The 23114-nt window shown below is 56.8% G+C and overlaps 2 protein-coding genes and 1 pseudogene across 2 annotated transcripts; 1 reads left to right on the top strand and 2 right to left on the bottom strand.

The window, feature by feature from the left end:
* Positions 1-854: 854 nt before the first annotated feature.
* Positions 855-8183, bottom strand: LOC143384301 (sialic acid-binding Ig-like lectin 11). The gene is made up of 11 exons (XM_076839339.2): positions 8049-8183; positions 7586-7978; positions 7128-7409; positions 6736-6783; positions 4282-4545; positions 3982-4029; positions 3629-3886; positions 3230-3514; positions 2925-3021; positions 2551-2635; positions 855-1214 (listed from the first exon to the last, which is right to left on the bottom strand). Exons 1-11 carry the CDS (start codon positions 8086-8088, stop codon positions 855-857), a joined length of 2160 nt encoding a protein of 719 aa, XP_076695454.2. The 5' UTR covers positions 8089-8183.
* Positions 8184-11630: 3447 nt separating this feature from the next.
* LOC143384583 (U6 spliceosomal RNA) lies at positions 11631-11719 on the bottom strand (annotated as a pseudogene).
* Positions 11720-15651: 3932 nt separating this feature from the next.
* LOC143384300 (sialic acid-binding Ig-like lectin 11) lies at positions 15652-22827 on the top strand. Its single transcript, XM_076839338.2, has 11 exons — positions 15652-15707; positions 15778-16170; positions 16346-16627; positions 16972-17019; positions 19211-19474; positions 19727-19774; positions 19870-20127; positions 20242-20526; positions 20735-20831; positions 21121-21205; positions 22660-22827. Exons 1-11 carry the CDS (start codon positions 15668-15670, stop codon positions 22825-22827), a joined length of 1968 nt encoding a protein of 655 aa, XP_076695453.2. The 5' UTR covers positions 15652-15667.
* The last annotated feature ends 287 nt before the right edge of the window (positions 22828-23114 follow it).

The raw sequence follows: 23114 nt of genomic DNA, 5'->3' as shown, positions 1-23114 counted from the left end.
ATGTGAGGCATTGAGTTGGATCCTCAGCACCACATAAAAATAAATAAATTAGATTAAGGTATAAAACACAAGTCATTGGCCAAGACGTGCAGTGTCCTCCTGAGGGGAGGAGCGCTGGTGAGCCTTGGCCAGGGAAGCTGAGGAGTGGCAGCCAGGGCCTTCACTTGCTGCTAGCACATGTTGGAGCCCCTGCTCATGACGCCAATGTCCACTGTGCCTTCTCACTAATGAAGGCACAACAGAAAAGAAGAAAAGCAGGAAGTGATGGTGGGAGGACCGTGTCACACTGTGTGTGGAGCACAGACTGCAAGTGCAAGGGAATTTATACGCCAATTCAGCAAAAGAAGAAGTGGAGAGGGAAAGCCAAACCCACAGGGCAATGGAGCTCAGCCAGAGATGAGTGGTTTACACACTTGCAATTTATTCCAGATGAACAGGAGTGACTGTGCCAAGGAGAGGTGGGGCTGCAGGAAGCAGCTGTGGAGATGGGCGTGAGGGGTAAGGAGGGACAAGGTGTCCCCTTAGCAGTTCACATGCCTGGAGGCCAGAAGGGAGAAGCAGGTGAGCCGGAGATCACTGCACCCCAGGGAAAGCCCGACGGAGCTCTGGGGGCACTGGGAAGCAGGGGCATCCTGCAAGGTGCACCCCAACTGGGCCAGGGTGAGAGACCTGGTGGGCTCCACACTAGTGTGCTGCCCTGGGAGGGGGTTCTGGGTGACGGCCTCTCAGCAGACACAGTCCCTTGGGGGCTTGAGGCCTTTCTTTCTTGATGGCCCAGATCAGTCCTGTGAGTTAGGTCTATTTTATAGAGGAGGAAGGTGAGGAGTGAAGTCATTTGCTCAAAGTCGGGCTCCTCACTGATGATGGGGCTGAAACCGGGGCTCCTGTTCTGCCCAGCACCAGGGCAGGGCATCCTCTGTGCTGCTCCACTTCCTGTGCACACGGAGAACTGCTGATCTAGGAACTGTCCCTGATGTCTCTCTCCCCAGGACATCCGGGTGCTCCTGGAGGCCGCCATTGCAGATCTTGATCTCTGAGTATTCTGTCCTGCTGGTGGCCTCCTGCACCTTGGGCTCCCGAGGCTCAAGCTCCAGGAAGCTGAGGGTGGCATAGTGCAGCTCCTGGGGCTCTGGCTGCTCGCCCCCAGCCAGCATGGCCTCAGTGGAGGTGGGACCATATGAGTGGCTGTCCCACCAGGATGCATCCTTGGGACCCTGAAGTGGGGCAGAGTTGGGATAGAATGAGGATGACAGGGCTGGGAAAGAGTGAGGAGGAACCCCAAGCCAACCCCCAAATGAATGTTTAGTCGCCTCTGTTCACCTCACAGAGACGGACTGGGCTCCCTGCTCTCATCCACCCAGTCTGGTTCCCTCAGTGCCGTGGGATCACATGCACCTGGTGCTCGGTCAGTGCCCGTTTCACAAGCTTTCACAGAATCCACGAGGAACACTCATGGGCCCAGTTACCAGCTGGAGAAAAAGGGCTAAATAACCATTTCCAAACACAACCTAATGAGTGGTCAGCAGGGTTCCTGGCCAGGTCTCTCTGAGTCCAGTGCCGTGTGCCTAGGGCCAGAGCGCCCCCCGCGGCAGCCCTGCATATTGCACGGGCACCTGAGCAGGCACCCTCCTGGCCTTGCCCAGTTAACAGTGGGGAAGGACAAGCAAACCTAGTAGTCACCTTCTTAGAGACACCGTCAAACAGCAAATGTGACAAGGTGCACAAGAATGGGCAGTGCCAATGGGCAGGCCTTAGCACAGGCCTGGATGTCCTCAGGGCTCACGCAGCATTTCAGAACCCAGGCAGGCAAAGGGAACAGGGCAGCATGCCATGAGCCCACGAAACAAAGGCTACTGTGCCTTGGGATTCATCTTGCCCAGATTACCTATGCTAATGGTGTGATTTACGGTGGCCACGTAGGGTCATGTGGCATCAGTTTGATCTTTGGAGGAGCTAGACACCAAGTGACTGAGGCCAGCCACATAGGTGAGAGTGTCAGTGTGACCAGCCCCTAGTGGAGCCTTGGATGCCAAGGCTGGGTGGAATTCCTGGTGGCAACACTGCTAACTGCTGTCAGGCCCTGGCCCTGGAGATGAGGTGCTGTTGGAGAGACTCCAATGGGACAGGACCACTGGGACCTCCTGTCGCCCACCCAACCCTGTGCCTCTTGCTTCACAGCTGATGTCAGGCTTGGAACACGTGAGGCTTCCAACAGACTGTGGCCATTTGGGGGATATTTCTGTGGCTTCCTGCCTTGCTGAGGAGTGAGGAGAAGGGAAGGGGTGAGGGGTTCAGAGAGAAATGAAGAGACGGAGTGGAAGGGGCTGAACTGAGCCCAGGCAGTGGGAGGTCAGACCTGGGTGGCCATGGCCTTGGGAGCAGGGAAGGGCCTTGGCTGGGAAATCTCAGGACACTAGACTGGGACTGGGGCCGTGTTGGTGGGGACCCAGGAGCAAAGCCTATTGCCATAATGAGTCCCCAGGCTGTTCAGACGTTCTGGCCCGGCCACCTGGGGAGGCGGGGCTGGAGGACAGTGGGATCCTCACTCACCCCACAGACAGGGCCCAGGTCAACGGGGGCGTCCTGTTGTGCAGTTCCTGTTGGGCTGGCAGCTTTCTTCCCGCAGATCTTTAACCTGAAGGAGGAGACTGGGACACTCAGCCACCTGTGGGCTCAGACCTTGGGGTGGGACTTCTGTGGACCCTGCTAAAATAGCCTAGAAAGCCTACCAAGGCCCAGGAGCCAGGGGACATGTCTCACTGGGTGACTCCTGGGATAATGGGCAGGGCACAGACCCCTGCTCTGATCGTCTGGCCAAGGCCACTCACAAGCACTGGCCTGTCAGACCCTCCAGTGGGGCCTGTGGGGTCCTGGGGACACACCCTCCCTCCACACCTGGCATCCTGCCCAGGAAGAACACTCACCAGGAGAAGATGAGGCAGGCACAGAGGGAGAGCAGAGCGGCCCCACCAGCAGCCCCCAGTGTTCCCAGAAGGGCTCCTCCCCTGAGCTCTGGCTTCCCTACAGGTAAGTGGGGTTCATGGTGAAGCCCTCTGAGCCCCAGGACCCCGTCCTTCCCCGACAGACCTGGAGCCCTTCATCTCAAACAGCCCAAGAACGAGTCCTCTGTCCACCCCTTCCATCCAGGCTCAGCCCATGGCCCCAAGCCCTGTCCTTGGTCACTCATCAGATCCACCTCCCTAAACCTCGACCCCCACAGGCCCCTGACCTGGCAGCAGCAGGACGGTGGCGCTCTGGGTGCCGTGGGCGTTCTGGGCCTCGCAGCTCAGCCTGAGGTGGGAGCTGAGCGCCCCGTAGAGGCTCAGGGAACTGTTGGCCCAGGGCCCCGTGGAGCTGGAGGTGACCCTGAGGGAGGTATTGCTGCTGTTCCCCTCCAGCAGCCCCTCCCCCAGCCACCAGTGCAGGGAGGGGGCCGGCCAGGCACGGGAGGAGCAGCTGCAGAGCAGAGCCTGGGCCTCCCAGGAGCAGGAGGGTCCCAGCAGCCTTGGGGGGTCTGAGGAGCGAGGAGAAGGGTCAGCAGATGCCACCTCGTCCCAAACCCAGTAGGGTGAGCAGATGCCACCTCGTCCGGACCCCAGGCGTGCCCTCCCTCCCCTCCCGCACTCACAGTGCACAGAGAGGCTCAGGGAGAGGTGCTGGGAGCCCAGCGGGCTGCGGGCATGGCAGGTGAATGCTCCTCCATGCTCTGTCTGCACCCGGGGCAGCTCCAGGACCCCAGGGTCTGAAATCCACTCAGGGCTCAGGGTCTGCGTCCCCCAGGTCCAGCTCAGCCTGGCTGGGGGGTTGCTGTGGGTGACACAGACCAGGCGCAGGCTTTGGCCCTCCAGGACTGGGAGGGACATGCCATTCCTGATGACTTCCATGACTAGGGAAGGGAAGAGGCAGAAGTGACCTGTGGTCCCGTCACCTGGGCCCGCAACGGGGCACCCAGAGGCCCTGTTTCCTCTCTGCCCTTCCTACCTGTCCTATTTTCTTGGGAAACTGTCACCCTCAGGTCCTCTGGAGGATCTGCAATGGAGACAGGAACCAGCTCCAGGTGGGCTGGGGCTTCCCTCTGGGCAGAGGATCCAGCCCAGGAGACTGAGGTGGTGGGAGGGCAGAATAACGTGCTGGGTCCCCACACTGACTGCCCAATGGTCTAGCAGGACAGAAGCCTGGTGCCAGGGTCCTGGGGTTCTAGACCCCCCAGAGCTCTGAGACCCTGTCATGGCCCCTGCCCCTCCTCCACTCCCCTCCCAGGGACCTTCTGGTCTCACTCACACTGCACAGAGAGGTCCAGGGTGCCCTGTTGGGAGCCCAGCCTGTTCTCTGCTCGGCAGGTGTAGTGCCCCGAATCTCCAGGCTTCACCACGGGCAGCTCCAGCTCCAGGGATCTGGGGCCCCAGGGGCAGGACCAGGAGAGAACTCTGTCTTCCAGGACCCAGCTCAGAGTGGCCGGAGGATGGCTGTCAGCAGCACAGAGGAGCCGCAGGAACTGGCCTTTCTGAATGTCCAGATGTGAGAAGTTTCCCTGGGCCACTGGGGCTGGAGAGGGACAGACAGAGACAGACACAGAGCTGAGCCTGGCCTAGGGTTCTGAGGCCCTGGGCCTCTGTCTTTCAAAGCTGCTTTGTCCAGTTAAGATCACACACCATACAATGGCACTGACAGACCACGGCAGGTCAACAGTCCCATGGCTCTTGTGTGTTCAGATCTGGGTCACCACAATGCTAGCGCATTCCCACCACGCCAGGAGGAAACCCCCACCAGAGCCCTTGCCCAGCCCTTCTATCCCCAGCCTAAATACACAAACCCACTGTCTCTGGATTTGCCCTCGCAGGGTGCTACATTCCACAGAATCCCATGTGTGAGGTGGACTGTGTCTGGCTGGCTTCTCTCCCTCAGCGCCATGTTTCCAGGGTGATCATGAATAGTGCCTGCCAGAGCTTGGCTCTTCTTTATGCTGAATTATATCCCACCATCTGAATCCACCACATTTTGTGCACCCATCCATCAGTCGATTGACAACTGGGTTGTTCCTTGATTTCTCTGAGGTTGTGGTCCTTGTCCACATTAACCACCCAATACCCGTGAGCCTGTTTACTGTTGAAATTTCCAAATCCAATCATCAGCCCTCCAAGGCTCTGGGGGGCTGATCTCCACCTCCTCCTCTGTGTCCCCCCAGGCTGAGATACAACTCCTGAGCAGAAGGGGCTGTGGAGACTCCCTCCCTCAGTGACACCCAGCAACTGTTCCTCTTGTCAGAGGGGAATTGAGTGCTGGTTTCTGGGGTGTTCTTCCAGAGCTCTTTCTTTTTCTTCTGGTAATGGGCATGAATGAGCCCCTTTATTTTTTATTTTCAGACACATTCTCCCTATGTTCCCCAGGCAGCCTCAAACTTGTAATCTTCCTGCCTCAGCCTCTGATCTGCTAGGATTATTGGCATGATCAGTGCACCGGGCTCCAGGGCTCTTCTACAGCAGCATTCCCGAGGGGCGTGGTGAGTTTCCTTCCTGATTTGGCTCCTAGACCTAACACCTAGGGTCCCATTACCCAAGGACAGTGTCTGAAGCATCGAGTCCTCTGCATGGAAATCCCCAGGAGCCAGTTTACAAAGTTAGACCTCAGCCCTGCCCGGACCTCCTGAGGCAGCTGTGGAGAGTTCATAGGAGCTCCAGGCAGGGTGGGTACAGGTTCACCGGGACATGTTCCCAGAGGCATTATCAGGAAACTAACCCTCGAGCGCAGCCATGGTGGACTGGGCTAGTGAATTGTGGGACCACAGGTGAGGACACGCAGTAATGACCACCACAGGCTATGTGGATAGACCTTGAGAACACGAGGTGGGGTCACATCAAGAGATTCAAGGCACTTAGGATCCTCCAGCTGCACCCCAGCCAAGTGGCACTTGTACAGGGACCCTCAGAGCAACACAAAGGTGGAACCATCCTGGAGACCCTGAGCTAAAGCATGGTAAAGCCAGTGTGCTCCTTCCAGACACGGGAACGTTCTCTAGCGACGGGGAGGAGAGCAGTCCCACCCTGGGTACAGGAAACCTTGTTGACAAAGTGACAAGCCACACACAGAGGGGTGCATTATGTGACGGCCTTTAGTGGTAGGGTCCCCAAGAGGCAAAGCATAGTGATAAGGGACGACGAGGGGCTGCCGGGCCTGGAGGGGACAACCGGGAGTGCGGGCCAGTCACGGGGCTCTCTGTACCATGAAGAGTGTGCTCTGGCCTTGGAGGGGCTGGTGGCAGCGCCACACCATGAGTGCACCAAAGGCCACCTCTATGTCACTCGAAGACGGTTGGTGCTGTGTTGCAGGAATCTCACCTGCACGGAGGAGGCGAGGTCGGAGAGTGGCGCATGTGTGTGCGTCCTGGTTACTTACGCCACGGAAGGAAAAGGGCAAACTAAACCCTGTGGGAGATTCAGGTGTATTGGGTAAAACTATGAGGAAATACGGGGACAGCAGGAGGCCAGCGTGGCCTGGGGTCCTCGAGGCAGAGGGGGGGTGAACACGAGGCCTTGGGGGCCTCCAGGGCCCTGTCCTCACCTACCCGGGTGGGCAGCGTAGGGCGTTGTGCTGTGAGCCCCCTTCTAACTGCACTTGGTGAATGGAAGAGCTGGGGGTCCGTCCAGAGGGAGCCTCCCTGGTGTGGCTGCTGCGGGGCTCGGCTCCCTGCTGGCAGACACCTGTCCCCGCCCAGCCCCAGAGGGACACCCCGCCTACCTGGGTCACCTGCTCCGGAGATGCTGATGGTCAGGTTCTGAGGAGCATCTGGACAGAGAGACTCCATGAGGGCGGCATGCACAGCTGGCCTGCACTCCTCCCCAGGAGCCATGGACATGAGAGAGGAAGCAGCACCCAGGAGGCCAGTGTCTTCCCTCTGTCCCCTGCAGGCCCGTGGCCTTCAGGACCCAGGCTCAGCAGCCTCTCTCAGTCTGTCCCAGCTGCTCTGACTTCCCACAGCTGTGACCCAGACACTTCCCAGAGGTCCCTCCTCCTGGCCCGTTGCCTTGTGGTTGGGGTTCCCAACCAACACAGGGGACACAGACATTCAGACCTCGGCTCCCTCCCCACCCTCCCCACACAGCAGCCCAGTGCCCTGGCACAGCACTCACAGGACACGTTGAGCTGCACAGTTCTGTTTGAAGACACGTTAGCCCTGGGGAAGGTCACTCGGCAGGAGAGGTGGGTGCCATGGTCCTCGGGGTGGGGCGTGAGCAGGATCTCCGAGGTGGAGGGCTCCAGGCCTGACCCCGCTGCTCTCAGGGCAGCCCCAGCCCAGGAGATACGGGGGGCCGTGGGCCAGTCACAGGCGCCAGGCATGCAGCATGTCACGTGGCTGAGGTGGCCCGACTGCAGGGGCTCCTGGATGCGGATGTCTGGGGTTTGGGTCAACTCTGGGAGGAGAGAGGGACAGAGCAGACCCAAGAGGCGACCCGTGTATGCCTCTGAGACAGACACCCCAATCCCAAACCACCTGGGCTCCACTGCCCCCTCAAGACCAGGGTCTCCCCTGGACCCTGGCGACCCTCCCTACCCATGTGTGCTGCTTGTTCCTGGCACTTGTCCTCACCTGTGACAGTCAGGGCGAGCAGGTTACTTTCGTAAGTGTGAGTCACAGCTCCTGGCTCTAGATGAAAATAGTGTGTTCCAGCGTCGTCCTTCTGGACCTCGGAGATGCTCAGGGAGCAGTTGTTAGCCTGGGGGTCTCCGAGGAGGCGGAAATGAAGTTTGTTCTTCCCTTTTGCTTTCTTGTGTGGGTTGTTCGTGGCCACGAGAGTATTGCTTCTTGGATCAGGTTTGGAATTCTTCTTTGTCTTGTACCAGGAGCCGTAGGTAGGTGTGGAGTGTTTCCAGCCAGCCTCGGGGTAGGAGAAGGAGCAGGACACAAGCACACACAGGCCCTCCTGCACTGTCACCGCCTCCTGCATCTGCAGCCAGTAAGACTGATTCTTCTGCAGGGACCCTGGAGGGACACAGAGGCTCAGCTGCAGTCCCAGCCCACACCTAGGATCCCTGGTCCTCAGCCCACTCACCCGTCCCCAACTGAAGCAGCAGCAGGGCCAGGAGCAGCATCTTGGGGCTCAGAGGACTGTCCTGTCCTGGGATCTTCTGGCCTCTGGTTCTGCCTCTCTGAGAAGACACTCCTCAGGAGGCCTGGAGAGGGCCACTGACCGCCACAGAAGAGGAACCTCAGCAACAAGTGCCCTGGTTTCACAGTCTCCTTTTCATAAAAGTGGGCTGAAGGGCAGGAGGCCTGAGCGCCTTGCCTCCAGTGGGAAGGACCCGTCCAGCCTCTGCCTCAGGGCAGGAGTTCCTGCCTCTCAAGGGAACCCTGTGTGGTGGCCCCAGGGACAGCGATGAGGGCTGCCTCACTCCCTCACTCCCTCACTGCCCAGGCGAACCTCTGCTCCATGCAGGCAAAGAGCAGAGCATGATCCCCAACTCCTGCCATAGGGCTCCCCTTCGCTGACTCCAACCTGGGTCCCTATCTTGCAAGCTCCCCAAGGGCCCTGGCTCCCCTGCATACTCAGGAATATTTTAGGGTGCCACTGCTTTGGGTTTCCTCTGAGTTTGGGAGGTGCCGGGGTGGAACCCAGGGCCCATTTGTGCCAGGCAGGTGCCCCACGCTGAGCCACCCTCCCAGCCCAGGGCTTGTGCCTTTGCTTTGGGCACTGGAGCACTTCAGGATCCTCCCTCCACGTGGCTTCAGGGCACGACCACTGCCCACCCCCAAACTTCTCTTCACCCCTTCTGCTGAGGAGCTGGAGCTCCCCAGTGACAGGAGGCTTTAGCAGCTTTCCCTTCCCAGAGGGTCTAGGGGCCCAGCTGTGCCACATCAGGGATGGAGGGAGCCGCCCCAGCCTGTGTCAGCAGGAATGTACCCGTGTCCACCCCTGTCAAGGCCCACGAGTTACCCAGGTTGTGGTTCCTCTCAGAGCGGAGATGCCTCATACCAACGTTCCCAAGGTTGCCAGAGTGACATTTGTCCCAGCGGATCCTGGCTACTTCCGGTGCACTGCGTCCACGGCTCATGGGGTCTAAAATTCATCTTCCACAGTCTGGATGGCTTGTCATGGCCAAGACTGGACAGCACAGTGGGAACCCCAGGCCTCTCCCTCCCCAGTCTCACTCTATGGATTCCTTTTTTTGTTTTGTTTTGTTGTTTGTGGTGGTGGGGGTTACCAGGGATTGAACCCAGGCGTGCTTAAGCACTGAGCCACATCCCCAGCCCTATTTTGTGTTTTATTTAGAGACAGGGTCTCACTGAGTTGCTTAGTGCCTCGCTGTTGCTGACGCTGGCTTTGACCTCATGATCCTCCAGCCTCAGCCTCCCAAGCCACCAGGATTACAGGTGTGTACCACCATGCCCGTCTTGCTTCTTATTTTTTTATTTAGAGACAGGGTCTTGCTAACTTACTTAGGTCCTTGCTAAGCTGCTGAGGTTGGCTTTGAACACATGATCCTCCTGCCTCAGCCTCCTGAGCCACTGGGATTACAGGTAGGCACCACCCATGCCCGGCCTTCCACTGAACCTTGGGGGTTTGGTGGAGGAAGATAGGGTAGGCTGAATGCACTTCTCACACCTTCTCAAGGGCCTGTGATTTGTCCTTCCTGTGCTGACCTTGGTCACTTGGCTGAGGTCATGTGTCAGACTCCTCCTCTGTAAAGCTCCTCTTTCCCCCTTGTCATACTGACCTCTCTGGAAGGAGGTCACCGTGTGCAGCCCCGCCTTAAGGGATGGGAGTCGTGCCACTCCTCCTTGAGGAATATAACATACAATTTGCCCTCTCAAAATTTTGAAACGTATAGTTCTCTGGCTCTTAGCACTGCTACCTAGTTGCAGAACTTCCTATCACCCCTAAAGAAAACCTAGTGCTTGTTAAGTGGCCACTTCTCCTCCCAACAGGCAACAAAAATCCATTTCTGTCTCTAGAGTTATGATTTCCCTAATCCTGACGTTTCACATGAGTGGAATTATGTCATATTTGTCTGACTTCCTCCACTTAATATAGTGTTTTCCAGTTTTATAATATTCTAGCATGCATCAAATGTCATTCCATTAAAAAAATTTTTTTTTAATTTGTCCTAATTAGTTATACACAGCCGAAGGCATTTTGACACATCATACATAAATGGTGTATAAGTTCTCATTCTTCTGGCTGTACTATGTAGAGTTACACAGGTCATGTAATCATATATGCACATAGGGTAATGATGTCTGATTCATTCTACTACCATTCCTGCCGCCATGCCCCCTCCTCTCCCTTCACTCCCCTCTATCTAGTCCAGGGTACCTCTATCTCCCTCCCTTATTGTGAATTGGCATCTGAATATCAGAGAAAACATTTGACCTTTGATTTTTCGGGATTGGCTTACTGTGCTTGTCATATCCAGTCCACCCATTTACTGGCAAAGCCATAATTTTATTCTTCTTTAAGACTGAATAATATTCCATTATGTACATATACCACACTTTCTTTATCCATTCATCCATTGAAGGACATCTGGGTGGGTTGCATAGTTTAGCTATTGTGAATTGAGCTGTTATAAGCACTGATGTGGCCACGACACTGTAATATGCTGATATTAAGACTTTTGGGTATAAACCTAGGAGTGGGATGACTAGGTAAAATGGTGATTCCATTCTAAGTTTTCTGAGGAATCTCCACACTGCTTTCCATATGTTGCACCAATCTGCCCTCCCAGCAGCAATGTATGAGCGGACCTTTTTTGCCACATTCTTGTCAACATTTATTGTTGCTTGTATTCTTGATAATTGCCAGTCAGAACTGGAATGAGATGGAATCTCAGTGTAGTTTTGGTTTGCATTTCTCTAATTGATAGAGATGTTGAACATTTTTTCATATACTTGTTGATCAATTGTATTTCTTCTGTGAAGTGTCTGTTCAGTTCCTTATCCCGTTTATTGATTGGTTTGTGGTTTGGGCGTTAAGTTTTTTGAGTTCTTTACATATCCTGGAGATTAACGCTCTCTCTGAGGTGTGTGTTGTGGGAAGCCACTCCAAGAGCACGCACCTTGAAGTCCTGACGCCCCACGGGGAACTGAAAGATCACTTAGTCTGGCGCCTAGTGCCAGGACTCGTGACTCAGTCTTCTCCCTCACTCAGATAATAAGGTGTGGCCCTGGGAACGGCCCTAGGAGTAGGCAGCACCCAGAGGGGTTGAGCTACACTCCCCTGTTCCCTTGGAATCCTACCCCTTGCCTCATTTGAGAGGCTTCTCCCCAATGAGAGGGTTCAGCAGGTGCTCCTCTCTCTCTTTTTCCATGGACCCCTAAGGTCGGAGGAGCCGTCACAGGACCCAAAGAAATCTCTGTGTGATTATTTCATGCAGCCCAGGTCACCTGGAGTGACCCTGAGTGTTCTAGTTGTGGAACGCGACAGCGTGTGATAAAGGTTTTCTCCCATTCTGTGGGCTCTCTCTTCACGTTACTGTTTCCATTGCTGAGAAGAAGCTTTATAGTTTGATTCCATCCCATTTATTGACTCTTGATTTTACTTCTTGTGCTTTGGAGTCTTGTTAAGGAAGTCAGTCCCTAAGCTGACTTGGTGAAGATTTGGGACTGCTTTGTCTTCTATTGGCACAAGGTCTCTAAAAATATGGAACGTGCCATTCTTGCGCAAGGGCCATACTAATCTCTTTATGGTTCCAATTTCGACATATGTGCTGCTGAAACAAGCACTTCATTCCTTTTTATGGCTGAATAATAGTCCATCCTACAGATAGAATGTTGATAACTTTTTTTTTAATCTGTTTGGTTTGTGGTGCTGGGAATATAACTGAGGGACCTCCCACATGCTGGGCAAGCACCCTATTACTGAGCTAAAAGCCCAGGCCCCAGGGTATTTCTTATTGACTTCTTAATGTCCCATCCCTTAGAGCTGAAGAGTCTGGGAGGTAGGCAGTGCAGACCCTCAGATGGTGCCCAGGTGAGGGATAAGAGCAGCTAACTGGGATGGAGGAGGTGGAGCCGAGGTACCAAGTACCGGCCTCCACATGGACTCTATTATCCCAACAGACTTTACTTAAAAAACACAAATTCTAAAATAAAATTAATAATTGGTAACCTCAGAGCTTTCAACCCCACTCCTGAAGCTCTTCTGAGTGCCAGCCCCTGAGAGGCTGCCAAGCTTCTCCCTGGGCAGCCTGAGCTGGGTGTGCAAGATGGAGGGGGGCCAGTGGCCAGGGGCTGTAAAGGTAAAATTTCTAAGCTGATACTAAGCCGGGCATTGTAAAGTTTCTAAACTGCAAGGCTTGGGTTAAAAAGTAAAAGACCAAGTATTGTTAAAATTCCTCTGCTACCCCCAAAACCTGTAATCCCTGTAGCTGTTAGGACAATACCCGAACTGCCCAGTAAATATTTCCATTGACTCCCTGGTTGTGTAGTAACGTGGGACTCTGTGTAGTATGGCACGTAGGCATTTAGGCCCTAAAACCAATCAGTTTGAATGTGTACCCCGCTTAGAAGTGACCAATCACCCCTGTCCAATCTGTTCCCGCCAATGAATGTACTAATCATGTCCCAGAGTTGTTGTTCAATTTTCCCGCGCCTCATGATGATTTGTTCTGATGTATGCAAAGCCCCCACCCTCCCCAAAAAAGTGTACTTAAGCACGGCTTGACCTCTGCTCAGGGCTCTGGGCTGCTCTCCCTTTTTGAGCGAGCCTGCCCGGAGCCTCAGCGCGCTGAAATCGGATCCTCAATAAACTCCCTCTTGCTTATTGCAGGGCAACATGCAGGGCGGGGGCCTGGTGGGTGCTGGGTATGCGGAGGTAAGCCCTCTGCAACAGGACTTGTTCTCCTCTCTCCCTGTGTGAGCAAATGAAGCCCCCATCACCCCACGGGGGGCCACTACTGCCTGTTTCCCCTGCCAGCCCCACTCTCAGGACCTCCTGCCTGGGGGCTGAGCCAGAATAGGTCCTGAATGCCTGAGCCAAGTCCTTCCTGGTGCTAACAACTCTGAAAGAGGAAGTCAGAAGAGAGGATCTTTCAGGCATTGTTTTGCATGAAAATGGGCTCGTAGCATGTTGCCTAGTTCCCTTTGCCTGCCTGGCCTCTGAAATGCTGTGTGGGCCCTGAGGACATCCAGGCCTGTGCTAAGGCCTGCCCATTGGCACCGCCCATTCTTGTGCACCTTGTCACATTTGCTGTTTGACGGTGTCTCTAAGAAGGCGACTGCTCTGTCTGCTTGTCCTTCCCCACTGCAAACTGGGCAAGGCCAGGAGGGTGCCTGCTCAGGTGCCCGTGCAATATACAGGGCTGCTGCGGGGGGCACTCTGCCCCTGGGCACAGGGCACTGGACTTAGAGAGACCTGGCCAGGAACCCTGCTGACCACTCATTAGTTGTATTTGGAAATGGTTATTTAGCCCCTTTTCTCCAGCTGGTAACTGGGCCCATGAGTGTTCCTCGTGGATTCTGTGAAGGCTTGTGAAACGGGCACTGACTGAGCACCAGGTGCACGCGATCCCACGGCACTGAGGGAACCAGACTGGGTGGACGAGAGCAGGGAGCCCAGTCTGTCTCTGTGGGGTGAACAGAGGCGACTAAACGCTCATTTGGGGGTTGACTTGTGGATCCTCCTTGCTCTTTCCTAGCCCCGTCATCCTCATTCCGTCCCAACTCCTGCCCCACTTCAGGGTCCCAAGGATGCATCCTGGTGGGACAGCCACTCACATGGTCACACCCCTGCTGATCCCAGGAGCTGCAGTACGCCTTCCGAACCTTCCTAGAGTTCCAGCCTCGAAAGCCCAAGGTACAGGAGGCCACCAGCAGGACAGAATACTCAAAGATCAAGATCTGCAATGGCGGGTTGGGGATGTGGCTCAAGTGGTAGCACGCTCGCCTGGCATGCGTGCAGCCCGGGGTTCGATCCTCAGCACCATATACAAACAAAGATGTGTGTCCACCGAAAACTAAGAAATAAATATTAAAAAATTCTCTCTCTCTCTCTCCTCTCTCTCTCTCTTTAAAAAAAAAAAAAAAAAAAAAAAAAAAAAAAGATCTGCAATGGCAGCCTTCAGGAGCACCCAGACATCCTGGGGAGGGAGACATCAGGGACAATTGCTAGGTCAGCAGTTCTCCATGTGCACAGGAAATGGAGCAGCAGAGGGGATGCCCCGTCCTGGTGCTGGGCAGAACAGGAGCCCCATCACCCAACTTTGTGAGGAACCCAACTTTGAGCAAATGACTTCAATCCTCAACTTCCTCCTCTGTAAAATAGACCCAATCAACCTAACTCACAGGACTGTCCTGGGCCATCAAGAACGAACTGCCTCAAGGGGCTAGGGCTGTAGTTCAGTGACTGAGCACTCGGCTCACATGCCTGAAACACTGGGTTTGATCCTCAGCACCACATACAAAAATAAATAAAGCAAATATATTAAAAAGAAGAAGAAGAAGGAAGAAAGAAAGAAAAAAAGAAAAGCCTCAAGTCCCAAGGGACTGTGTCTGCAGAGAGGCTGTGGCCCAGAACCCCCCTCCCAGGGCAGCGCACTAGTGTGGAGCCCACCAGGTCGGTCACCCTGGCCCAGGTGGGTTGCACCATGCAGGATGCCGCAGCTTCCCAGTGCCCCCAGAGCTCCGTCGGGCTCTCCCTTGGGTTCCCATTGTGCTGTCCAGTCTTGGCCATGACAAGCCATCCAGGCTGTGGAAGATGAATTTCAGAGCCCCATGAGCCATGGACGCAGTGCACCGGAAGTAGCCAGGATCCGCTGGGACAAATGTCACTCTGGCAACCTTGGGAACGTTGGTATGAGGCATCTCCGCTCTGAGAGGAACCACAACCTGGGTAACTCGTGGGCCTTGACAGGGGTGGACACGGGTACATTCCTGCTGACACAGGCTGGGGCGGCTCCCTCCATCCCTGATGTGGCACAGCTGGGCCCCTAGACCCTCTGGGAAGGGAAAGCTGCTAAAGCCTCCTGTCACTGGGGAGCTCCAGCTCCTCAGCAGAAGGGGTGAAGGGAAGTTTGGGGGTGGGCAGTGGTCGTGCCCTGAAGCCACGTGGAGGGAGGATCCTGAAGTGCTCCAGTGCCCAAAGCAAAGGCACAAGCCCTGGGCTGGGAGGGTGGCTCAGCGTGGGGCACCTGCCTGGCACAAAGGGGCCCTGGGTTCCACCCCGGCACCTCCCAAACTCAGAGGAAACCCAAAGCAGCGGCACCCTAAAATATTCCTGAGTATGCAGGGGAGCCAGGGCCCTTGGGGAGCTTGCAAGATAGGGACCCAGGTTGGAGTCAGCGAAGGGGAGCCCTATGGCAGGAGTTGGGGATCATGCTCTGCTCTTTGCCTGCATGGAGCAGAGGTTCGCCTGGGCAGTGAGGGAGTGAGGGAGTGAGGCAGCCCTCATCGCTGTCCCTGGGGCCACCACACAGGGTTCCCTTGAGAGGCAGGAACTCCTGCCCTGAGGCAGAGGCTGGACGGGTCCTTCCCACTGGAGGCAAGGCGCTCAGGCCTCCTGCCCTTCAGCCCACTTTTATGAAAAGGAGACTGTGAAACCAGGGCACTTGTTGCTGAGGTTCCTCTTCTGTGGCGGTCAGTGGCCCTCCCCAGGCCTCCTGAGGAGTGTCTTCTCAGAGAGGCAGAACCAGAGGCCAGAAGATCCCAGGACAGGACAGTCCTCTGAGCCCCAAGATGCTGCTCCTGGCCCTGCTGCTGCTTCAGTTGGGGACGGGTGAGTGGGCTGAGGACCAGGGATCCTAGGTGTGGGCTGGGACTGCAGCTGAGCCTCTGTGTCCCTCCAGGGTCCCTGCAGAAGAATCAGTCTTACTGGCTGCAGATGCAGGAGGCGGTGACAGTGCAGGAGGGCCTGTGTGTGCTTGTGTCCTGCTCCTTCTCCTACCCCGAGGCTGGCTGGAAACACTCCACACCTACCTATGGCTCCTGGTACAAGACAAAGAAGAATTCCAAACCTGATCCAAGAAGCAATACTCTCGTGGCCACGAACAACCCACACAAGAAAGCAAAAGGGAAGAACAAACTTCATTTCCGCCTCCTCGGAGACCCCCAGGCTAACAACTGCTCCCTGAGCATCTCCGAGGTCCAGAAGGACGACGCTGGAACACACTATTTTCATCTAGAGCCAGGAGCTGTGACTCACACTTACGAAAGTAACCTGCTCGCCCTGACTGTCACAGGTGAGGACAAGTGCCAGGAACAAGCAGCACACATGGGTAGGGAGGGTCGCCAGGGTCCAGGGGAGACCCTGGTCTTGAGGGGGCAGTGGAGCCCAGTGGTTTGGGATTGGGGTGTCTGTCTCAGAGGCATACACGGGTCGCCTCTTGGGTCTGCTCTGTCCCTCTCTCCTCCCAGAGTTGACCCAAACCCCAGACATCCGCATCCAGGAGCCCCTGCAGTCGGGCCACCTCAGCCACGTGACGTGCTGCATGCCTGGCGCCTGTGACTGGCCCACGGCCCCCCGTATCTCCTGGGCTGGGGCTGCCCTGAGAGCAGCGGGGTCAGGCCTGGAGCCCTCCACCTCGGAGATCCTGCTCACGCCCCACCCCGAGGACCACGGCACCCACCTCTCCTGCCGAGTGACCTTCCCCAGGGCTGACGTGTCTTCAAACAGAACTGTGCAGCTCAACGTGTCCTGTGAGTGCTGTGCCAGGGCACTGGGCTGCTGTGTGGGGAGGGTGGGGAGGGAGCCGAGGTCTGAATGTCTGTGTCCCCTGTGTTGGTTGGGAACCCCAACCACAAGGCAACGGGCCAGGAGGAGGGACCTCTGGGAAGTGTCTGGGTCACAGCTGTGGGAAGTCAGAGCAGCTGGGACAGACTGAGAGAGGCTGCTGAGCCTGGGTCCTGAAGGCCACGGGCCTGCAGGGGACAGAGGGAAGACACTGGCCTCCTGGGTGCTACTTCCTCTCTCATGTCCATGGCTCCTGGGGAGGAGTGCAGGCCAGCTGTGCATGCCGCCCTCATGGAGTCTCTCTGTCCAGATGCTCCTCAGAACCTGACCATCAGCATCTCCGGAGCAGGTGACCCAGGTAGGCGGGGTGTCCCTCTGGGGCTGGGCGGGGACAGGTGTCTGCCAGCAGGGAGCCGAGCCCCGCAGCAGCCACACCAGGGAGGCTCCCTCTGGACGGACCCCCAGCTCTTCCATTCACCAAGTGCAGTTAGAAGGGGGCTCACAGCACAACGCCCTACGCTGCCCACCCGGGTAGGTGAGGACAGGGCCCTGGAGGCCCCCAAGGCCTCGTGTTCACCCCCCCTCTGCCTCGAGGACCCCAGGCCACTGCTGGCCTCCTGCTGTCCCCGTATTTCCTCATAGTTTTACCCAATACACCTGAATCTCCCACAGGGTTTAGTTTGCCCTTTTCCTTCCGTGGCGTAAGTAACCAGGACGCACACACATGCGCCACTCTCCGACCTCGCCTCCTCCGTGCAGGTGAGATTCCTGCAACACAGCACCAACCGTCTTCGAGTGACATAGAGGTGGCCTTTGGTGCACTCATGGTGTGGCGCTGCCACCAGCCCCTCCAAGGCCAGAGCACACTCTTCATGGTACAGAGAGCCCCGTGCCTGGCCCGCACTCCCGGTTGTCCCCTCCAGGCCCGGCAGCCCCTCGTCGTCCCTTATCACGATGCTTTGCCTCTTGGGGACCCTACCACTAAAGGCCGTCACATAATGCACCCCTCTGTGTGTGGCTTGTCACTTTGTCAACAAGGTTTCCTGTACCCAGGGTGGGACTGCTCTCCTCCCCGTCGCTAGAGAACGTTCCCGTGTCTGGAAGGAGCACACTGGCTTTACCATGCTTTAGCTCAGGGTCTCCAGGATGGTTCCACCTTTGTGTTGCTCTGAGGGTCCCTGTACAAGTGCCACTTGGCTGGGGTGCAGCTGGAGGATCCTAAGTGCCTTGAATCTCTTGATGTGACCCCACCTCGTGTTCTCAAGGTCTATCCACATAGCCTGTGGTGGTCATTACTGCGTGTCCTCACCTGTGGTCCCACAATTCACTAGCCCAGTCCACCATGGCTGCGCTCGAGGGTTAGTTTCCTGATAATGCCTCTGGGAACATGTCCCGGTGAACCTGTACCCACCCTGCCTGGAGCTCCTATGAACTCTCCACAGCTGCCTCAGGAGGTCCGGGCAGGGCTGAGGTCTAACTTTGTAAACTGGCTCCTGGGGATTTCCATGCAGAGGACTCGATGCTTCAGACACTGTCCTTGGGTAATGGGACCCTAGGTGTTAGGTCTAGGAGCCAAATCAGGAAGGAAACTCACCACGCCCCTCGGGAATGCTGCTGTAGAAGAGCCCTGGAGCCCGGTGCACTGATCATGCCAATAATCCTAGCAGATCAGAGGCTGAGGCAGGAAGATTACAAGTTTGAGGCTGCCTGGGGAACATAGGGAGAATGTGTCTGAAAATAAAAAATAAAGGGGCTCATTCATGCCCATTACCAGAAGAAAAAGAAAGAGCTCTGGAAGAACACCCCAGAAACCAGCACTCAATTCCCCTCTGACAAGAGGAACAGTTGCTGGGTGTCACTGAGGGAGGGAGTCTCCACAGCCCCTTCTGCTCAGGAGTTGTATCTCAGCCTGGGGGGACACAGAGGAGGAGGTGGAGATCAGCCCCCCAGAGCCTTGGAGGGCTGATGATTGGATTTGGAAATTTCAACAGTAAACAGGCTCACGGGTATTGGGTGGTTAATGTGGACAAGGACCACAACCTCAGAGAAATCAAGGAACAACCCAGTTGTCAATCGACTGATGGATGGGTGCACAAAATGTGGTGGATTCAGATGGTGGGATATAATTCAGCATAAAGAAGAGCCAAGCTCTGGCAGGCACTATTCATGATCACCCTGGAAACATGGCGCTGAGGGAGAGAAGCCAGCCAGACACAGTCCACCTCACACATGGGATTCTGTGGAATGTAGCACCCTGCGAGGGCAAATCCAGAGACAGTGGGTTTGTGTATTTAGGCTGGGGATAGAAGGGCTGGGCAAGGGCTCTGGTGGGGGTTTCCTCCTGGCGTGGTGGGAATGCGCTAGCATTGTGGTGACCCAGATCTGAACACACAAGAGCCATGGGACTGTTGACCTGCCGTGGTCTGTCAGTGCCATTGTATGGTGTGTGATCTTAACTGGACAAAGCAGCTTTGAAAGACAGAGGCCCAGGGCCTCAGAACCCTAGGCCAGGCTCAGCTCTGTGTCTGTCTCTGTCTGTCCCTCTCCAGCCCCAGTGGCCCAGGGAAACTTCTCACATCTGGACATTCAGAAAGGCCAGTTCCTGCGGCTCCTCTGTGCTGCTGACAGCCATCCTCCGGCCACTCTGAGCTGGGTCCTGGAAGACAGAGTTCTCTCCTGGTCCTGCCCCTGGGGCCCCAGATCCCTGGAGCTGGAGCTGCCCGTGGTGAAGCCTGGAGATTCGGGGCACTACACCTGCCGAGCAGAGAACAGGCTGGGCTCCCAACAGGGCACCCTGGACCTCTCTGTGCAGTGTGAGTGAGACCAGAAGGTCCCTGGGAGGGGAGTGGAGGAGGGGCAGGGGCCATGACAGGGTCTCAGAGCTCTGGGGGGTCTAGAACCCCAGGACCCTGGCACCAGGCTTCTGTCCTGCTAGACCATTGGGCAGTCAGTGTGGGGACCCAGCACGTTATTCTGCCCTCCCACCACCTCAGTCTCCTGGGCTGGATCCTCTGCCCAGAGGGAAGCCCCAGCCCACCTGGAGCTGGTTCCTGTCTCCATTGCAGATCCTCCAGAGGACCTGAGGGTGACAGTTTCCCAAGAAAATAGGACAGGTAGGAAGGGCAGAGAGGAAACAGGGCCTCTGGGTGCCCCGTTGCGGGCCCAGGTGACGGGACCACAGGTCACTTCTGCCTCTTCCCTTCCCTAGTCATGGAAGTCATCAGGAATGGCATGTCCCTCCCAGTCCTGGAGGGCCAAAGCCTGCGCCTGGTCTGTGTCACCCACAGCAACCCCCCAGCCAGGCTGAGCTGGACCTGGGGGACGCAGACCCTGAGCCCTGAGTGGATTTCAGACCCTGGGGTCCTGGAGCTGCCCCGGGTGCAGACAGAGCATGGAGGAGCATTCACCTGCCATGCCCGCAGCCCGCTGGGCTCCCAGCACCTCTCCCTGAGCCTCTCTGTGCACTGTGAGTGCGGGAGGGGAGGGAGGGCACGCCTGGGGTCCGGACGAGGTGGCATCTGCTCACCCTACTGGGTTTGGGACGAGGTGGCATCTGCTGACCCTTCTCCTCGCTCCTCAGACCCCCCAAGGCTGCTGGGACCCTCCTGCTCCTGGGAGGCCCAGGCTCTGCTCTGCAGCTGCTCCTCCCGTGCCTGGCCGGCCCCCTCCCTGCACTGGTGGCTGGGGGAGGGGCTGCTGGAGGGGAACAGCAACAATACCTCCCTCAGGGTCACCTCCAGCTCCACGGGGCCCTGGGCCAACAGCTCCCTGAGCCTGTACGGGGCGCTCAGCTCCCACCTCAGGCTGAGCTGCGAGGCCCAGAACGCCCACGGCACCCAGAGCGCCACCGTCCTGCTGCTGCCAGGTCAGGGGCCTGTGGGGGTCGAGGTTTAGGGAGGTGGATCTGATGAGTGACCAAGGACAGGGCTTGGGGCCATGGGCTGAGCCTGAATGGAAGGGGTGGACAGAGGACTCGTTCTTGGGCTGTTTGAGATGAAGGGCTCCAGGTCTGTCGGGGAAGGACAGGGTCCTGGGGCTCAGAGGGCTTCACCATGAACCCCACTTACCTGTAGGGAAGACAGAGCTCAGGGGAGGAGTCCTTCTGGGAACACTGGGGGCTGCTGGTGGGGCCGCTCTGCTCTCCCTCTGTGCCTGCCTCATCTTCTCCTGGTGAGTGTTCTTCCTGGGCAGGATGCCAGGTGAGGAGGGAGGGTGTGTCCCCAGGACCCCACAGGCCCCACTGGAGGGTCTGACAGGCCAGTGCTTGTGAGTGGCCTTGGCCAGACGATCAGAGCAGGGGTCTGTGCCCTGCCCATTATCCCAGGAGTCACCCAGTGAGACATGTCCCCTGGCTCCTGGGCCTTGGTAGGCTTTCTAGGCTATTTTAGCAGGGTCCACAGAAGTCCCACCCCAAGGTCTGAGCCCACAGGTGGCTGAGTGTCCCAGTCTCCTCCTTCAGGTTAAAGATCTGCGGGAAGAAAGCTGCCAGCCCAACAGGAACTGCACAACAGGACGCCCCCGTTGACCTGGGCCCTGTCTGTGGGGTGAGTGAGGATCCCACTGTCCTCCAGCCCCGTCTCCCCAGGTGGCCGGGCCAGAACGTCTGAACAGCCTGGGGACTCATTATGGCAAATAGGCTTTGCTCCTGGGTCCCCACCAACACGGCCCCAGTCCCAGTCTAGTGTCCTGAGATTTCCCAGCCAAGGCCCTTCCCTGCTCCCAAGGCCATGGCCACCCAGGTCTGACCTCCCACTGCCTGGGCTCAGTTCAGCCCCTTCCACTCCGTCTCTTCATTTCTCTCTGAACCCCGCACCCCTTCCCTTCTCCTCACTCCTCAGCAAGGCAGGAAGCCACAGAAATATCCCCCAAATGGCCACAGTCTGTTGGAAGCCTCACGTGTTCTAAGCCTGACATCAGCTGTGAAGCAAGAGGCACAGGGGTAGGGTGGGCGACAGGAGGTCCCAGTGGTCCTGTCCCATTGGAGTCTCTCCAACAGCACCTCATCTCCAGGGCCAGAGCCTGACAGCAGTTAGCAGTGTTGCCACCAGGAATTCCACCCGGCCTTGGCATCCAAGGCTCCACTAGGGGCTGGTCACATTGACACTCTCACCTATGTGGCTGGCCTCAGTCACTTGGTGTCTAGCTCCTCCAAAGATCAAACTGATGCCATATGACCCTACGTGGCCACGGTAAACCACACCATTAACATAGGTAAGCGTAGGTCAACCCTTCTGGCCTGAGGTTCCCAGGGGAACGCAGATCCTTCTGTCAGGCAGGGCCTGAGGGAAGATAATCCCTCCCAGGAGCTGGGTGCAAAGACTCCACCCCTAATCTGGGTAAGATGAGTCCCAAGGCACAGTAGCCTTTGTTTCGTGGGCTCATGGCATGCTGCCCAGTTCCCTTTGCCTGCCTGGGTTCTGAAATGCTGCGTGAGCCCTGAGGACATCCAGGCCTGTGCTAAGGCCTGCCCATTGGCACCGCCCATTCTTGTGCACCTTGTCACATTTGCTGTTTGACGGTGTCTCTAAGAAGGCGACTGCTCTGTCTGCTTGTCCTTCCCCACTGCAAACTGGGCGAGGCCAGGAGGGTGCCTGCTCAGGTGCCCGTGCAATATGCAGGGCTGCCGCGGGGGGCACTCTGTCCCTGGGCACAGGGCACTGGACTCAGAGAGACCTGGCCAGGAACCCTGCTGACCACTCATTAGTTGTGTTTGGAAATGGTTATTTAGCCCCTTTTCTCCAGCTGGTAACTGGGCCCATGAGAGTTCCTCGTGGATTCTGTGAAGGCTTGTGAAACGGGCACTGACCGAGCACCAGGTGCACGTGATCCCACGGCACTGAGGGAACCAGACTGGGTGGACGAGAGCAGGGAGCCCAGTCCGTCTCTGTGGGGTGAACAGAGGCGACTAAACGCTCATTTAAGGGTTGGCTTGGGGGTCCGCCTTGCTCTTTCCCAGCCCTGTCATCCTCATTGGATCCCGACTCCTGCCCCACTTCAGGGTCCCAAGGATGCATCCTGGTTGCACATCCCCTCACATGGTCCCACCCCCGCTGAGTCCACACTGGCTGTGGGTGAGGAGCTAGAGCCCTATGCCTTCTGCACCTTCCTGGAGTTGGAGTCTCGAGAGCCCAAGGTGCAGGAGGCCACCAGCAGGACAGAATACTGAGATGGAAATCTGCAATGATGGCCTCCAGGAGCACCTGAGCATCCTGGGGAGAGAGACATCAGGGACAATTGCTAGGACATGGAGCAGCAGAGGCAGAGAGGATGCCCCATCCTGGTGCTGGGCAGAACAGGAGCCCCAGTTTCAGCCCCATCACCAGTGAGGAGCCCAACTTTGAGCAAATGACTTCACTCCTCACCTTCCTCCTCTGTTAAATAGACCCCATCGACCTAACTCATAGGACTGTCCTGGGACATCAAGAAAGAAATGCATCCAAGCCCCCAAAGGAC

The sequence above is a fragment of the Callospermophilus lateralis genome, chromosome 18, assembly GCF_048772815.1.
Source record: "Callospermophilus lateralis isolate mCalLat2 chromosome 18, mCalLat2.hap1, whole genome shotgun sequence".
Taxonomy (NCBI): domain Eukaryota; kingdom Metazoa; phylum Chordata; class Mammalia; order Rodentia; family Sciuridae; genus Callospermophilus; species Callospermophilus lateralis.
This window is presented reverse-complemented; position numbering and strand designations above follow the sequence as displayed.